At 45.6% G+C, this 4242-nt stretch overlaps 1 protein-coding gene across 1 annotated transcript; it reads left to right on the top strand.

Moving 5' to 3' along the window:
- The first annotated feature begins 6 nt into the window (after positions 1 to 6).
- Positions 7 to 4009, top strand: LOC123145403 (U-box domain-containing protein 11). Its single transcript, XM_044564807.1, has 4 exons — positions 7 to 503; positions 2014 to 2130; positions 2216 to 2671; positions 2783 to 4009. The coding sequence occupies exons 1-4, from the start codon at positions 210 to 212 to the stop codon at positions 3839 to 3841; spliced, it is 1926 nt and encodes a 641-aa protein (XP_044420742.1). The 5' UTR covers positions 7 to 209; the 3' UTR covers positions 3842 to 4009.
- Positions 4010 to 4242: the final 233 nt, after the last annotated feature.

The raw sequence follows: 4242 nt of genomic DNA, 5'->3' as shown, positions 1-4242 counted from the left end.
TTCATTAATCCACAGCCCGCCATCGTCGTCGCCATCATCACCCCTTTCCTTCCCTGAGCCCCCTCGCACCACGCGGCCGGCTGCGCGCGGGCGCTCCTTCTCCCCCTACATTACTGCGAGACGTTGACATTGGCGAGTGGCATGCCCCCTCCCCCCTCCGCTTCCCCACCGCTCCCCCTTCCCGCGGAGTCCTGACCCGGGGCGGCGCGATGGCGGCGACGGCCGGGGCGGCGGCGGAGATCGTGCGGGAGATCGCGGCCGTGGGCGCCGCCGACCTGGCCGCCGCGCCGGAGCCGCTGCGGGCCGACTGCCTCCGCCTCGCGCGGAAGGTGTCCCTGCTCACGCACCTCGTCGCCGAGGTCGCCGAGGCGGCGGGGGAGGACGGCGCGGCGGGGCCCGAGGCGGCCGCGTGGGTGGCCGACCTGCTACGGGCGCTCCAGGCCGCCAGGAGGTTCGTCGCGCTCGGCCGCGTGCTGGCGCTCCACACGGGGGCCGCGGATCAGGTGACTGCCGGAGATCTCTTGGCCGAATCAAACCTTCTGCATTGCTCGCTTCTTGGTGCGCGGCTCTTGGCGAGATTCCATCGAACACTTGGAGCGCGACTGCGCGGCGCTCTCTAGATTGTTTTCTTTTCGGCACGTGATTCGTTTCCGCTAACGATTAGTATGGCGGGCAAGATTTTAGAAATACATTCACGAAACTTTTAGTTTTCTCTTGCGCGTAGATCTTTTTGTCCAGCCGCTCCAGTTGCAGCTATCGCACTGGGATATTCTAAGTGCTGCAGCTGTAGATCTTATTAGACTTGGGTGCATCTTGATATGGTCGTCAGATCATGCGTGTCCTCCTATACTTCTATGATTCCTCGATGAATATAAACTTTTGCGCACCAAGTAAGAAGAACGAACGTGTCAAACAAGTAACGTCTTAGCATGCTAAGGACCACAGGTTTACGGTGTCATGTTTACCTGGTTTCCTACCGTCCCTTTTTTCCATTATCCATCCGAAATCTCATTGCTATTTTGCAACCTTCAATATCTAATAAAGAATGCATATCAAGTCACCATACATGAACTCATCGAATGTATAAATTGGGTTAGGGGTTGCCTAAAAGTATTCATTAGGGTTTTCTTATCTAAATTGTTGTTGCTTACAGGAGCCTTTTGATCTCTGGTCTTGTATTTCGTCAATTTAGCTTTTGGTCTCAATACCACACTATGCTACTCGGGATAACATTGAAAATTTTGCATGATTGTGTCTATGCGGTGGAGAAGATAAGCCAGTCATTTGACTACTTGAAACCATCTCTCCTAAAATTGGTCCAAGGAAGATAAGTGTTTAGTAGTTGTCACTGTAAGTCTGTAACTTCTAAATTTTCAGGAGGTTCTTTGAGCTATTTGTCCCCAAGTTACTCTTTACTTCAGGACTCAGGCGCACAAATGATCTTTAGCAAAATATATTAGCACTAGATTCATCTTTAAGAGGAGGCACAGTAGTATGATACTTTTAGCTTGTGTTGCCTGCAGGATTGTTCTCTCCACATGATGTTTATATTTGTGGGGCCAAACTGATCTTGTTGGAAGGATATAAATAGCACGTGTTTCTTTTTATCCGAAATCTCCTAGAAGGCTAGCACATGATTAAACTAACTGACAGGATTGGATGTAGGAAAAAACTTTTTCTTGTGTTAGTTCGTAATGTAAAACTGTCATGTCTAAGTAATTAAACTTTCATACAACACGTGAATATGAAGTCTAGTTCATTATCCTTTCCATTGCTGTATTCATATCATATCGACATCCTCTCTGTTACTGCCAACTTAGATACGATTTTTAATGGCTTGGTACGTGCATGTCAGTCAGCTCAGTTGAGAACAACCTTGTGAATATGACCACAGATGCACTTGTATCGAATCTGTACAGTCTGACCTGCTGCATGCCCTTTTATATAGTCATTTTGCATTCAATAACATGTTAGTATCTTTAATTCTTATGCTTCATTGTTTTCATTGTTAAGGATGTCAACGACAAGAATATTGCTGTTCAATTCAAGTATGTGACTTGGCAGTTGCAAGCAGCTCTAACAAATCTACCGCATAGTTGTTTTCAAATATCTGATGAAGTTCAAGAAGAGGTATAGTTAACCTGATTGACTGATACATTTCTAAGATTGATCCTTCATTAATTAATCAAACCCGCTTAATTTGATTAATTTGTAGGTTGATTTAGTGCGGGGTCAGCTTAAAAGAGAAATGGAGAAGAAGGGAGCCCTTGATCTAAATATTTTTTCAAAAATTCATGATATCTTAGCTCATCATGTTGATAATGTTGGATCACAATCTGAAGAACCACACAGCCAGCCAGAGACATTGTCGTTGGAAAACTTGAGAAGTGATCACTTGGAGTTGCAACATGTTGCTTTACTAATTTCAGAAATAAGCGGGATATCTAAATCTGACATTAAAAAAATAACGTCTGAGCTAATTGAAGGGCTTGAAAATGCTAGAGTTGATGATTCTGCAAAACCAACCAATGGTGATAGCAAAACAAGTGATGAAGCAAAAGACTCACCTGACAGCGTTAAGAAGCCCGACACTGTAGCTATGCCTGAAGATTTCCGTTGCCCAATATCTCTTGAGCTGATGAGGGATCCTGTCATTGTGTCAACAGGGCAGGTAAATTTCCACACCATCACTTATTATTTGTTCTCCCTGCACTTGGGGTGTTGCTGTCTATGTTTCAAATATATTTGGCATCTTCTGACAATATTCTTGCTATTGGTGTAGACATATGAGCGTGCTTTCATTCAAAGGTGGATTGATGGTGGAAACCGAACCTGCCCAAAAACTCAACAGAAGCTCCAAAACCTTACATTAACCCCAAACTATGTATTGAGAAGTTTAATATTGCAATGGTGTGAGGAAAAAGGGATCGAACCACCTACAAGATCGAAATATGAAGGTTCTTCCGTAGAGGTCGGTGAGGACAGATTGGCAATTGAAGCATTAGTTCGCAATCTTTCTTGCAGCTCATTGGATGAACGGAAATCTGCTGCTGCTGAAATAAGATCCTTGGCCAAAAAAAGTACAGACAACCGCATGCTTCTAGCAGAGTCCGGTGCTATTCCTGCTCTAGTGAAACTTTTGTCCTCAAAAGACCCCAAAACCCAGGAACATGCAGTTACATCTCTTTTGAATCTCTCCATATATGATCAAAACAAGGAACTGATAGTGGTTGGCGGTGCCATTGTCCCAATCATACAGGTGCTTAGGACGGGTAGCATGGAGGCAAGAGAAAACGCAGCTGCAGCAATTTTCAGCTTGTCACTAATCGATGATAACAAGATAATGATAGGAAGCACTCCTGGGGCGATCGAAGCATTGGTTGAGCTGCTGAAGAGTGGCAGTTCAAGAGGTAGAAAAGATGCAGCAACAGCACTGTTCAATCTGTGCATATACCAGGCAAACAAGGTCCGCGCGGTCCGGGCAGGAATATTGTCACCACTGGTTCAGATGCTGCAAGATTCATCCAGCGCCGGAGCCACTGACGAGGCGCTCACAATCCTGTCGGTCCTCGTGAGTCACCACGAGTGCAAGACGGCCATAGCCAAGGCTCACACCATCCCCTTCTTGATCGATTTGTTAAGATCAAGCCAGGCCCGTAACAAGGAGAATGCCGCGGCCATTTTACTTGCACTCTGCAAGAAGGATGCCCAGAATCTCGCTTGCATAGGGAGGCTGGGTGCTCAAATACCATTAACAGAGCTGTCCAAGACCGGCTCGGACAGAGCCAAGCGCAAGGCGACATCTCTCCTGGAGCATCTCAGTAAGTTGCAGGTGCTCTAGTCTGCTTGCCCGTCGCATACCATTTTTCACGTGTGCGTCTGTTATACATACGGGAAGTTGTAAACTCATCTGTTATTGCGTGTGAAAGTAGTGGGCTGGTGTGGAGGTTTCAGACACCCTCAGATGTGTTCATTGATGGCTACAATAAAAAGGGTCGGTGTTGCTGAATCTGAATGTGTTGTTTCTCATCTCATCTGCATGAAGTTCCATTTATGCCTTTTAGTTTATACTCCCTCCGTTCCTAAATATTTGTCCTTTTAGAGATTTCAAATGGAGTACCACATACGGATGTATATAGACATATTTTAGAGTATAGATCACTCATTTTGCTCCGTATGTAGTCACTTGTTGAAATCTCTAGAAAGACAAATATTTAGAAACGAAGGGAATAGACAAACATC

The sequence above is a fragment of the Triticum aestivum genome, chromosome 6D (genome assembly GCF_018294505.1).
Source record: "Triticum aestivum cultivar Chinese Spring chromosome 6D, IWGSC CS RefSeq v2.1, whole genome shotgun sequence".
Classification (NCBI taxonomy): Eukaryota; Viridiplantae; Streptophyta; class Magnoliopsida; order Poales; family Poaceae; genus Triticum; species Triticum aestivum.
The sequence above is the reverse complement of the archived record's forward strand: the minus strand, read 5'-3'. Positions and strand labels throughout refer to the sequence as shown.

What these genes read in the sequence shown, in the direction of transcription:
- LOC123145403 (XM_044564807.1), top strand. Translation starts at nt 210, where the DNA reads ATGGCGGCGACGGCCGGGGCGGCGGCGGAGATCGTGCGGGAGATCGCG. An exon ending in ACACGGGGGCCGCGGATCAG is followed by an intron (nt 504 to 2,013) that starts GTGACTGCCGGA and finishes TTCATTGTTAAG; the next exon opens with GATGTCAACGACAAGAATAT. An exon ending in TCATTGTGTCAACAGGGCAG is followed by an intron (nt 2,672 to 2,782) that starts GTAAATTTCCAC and finishes CTATTGGTGTAG; the next exon opens with ACATATGAGCGTGCTTTCAT.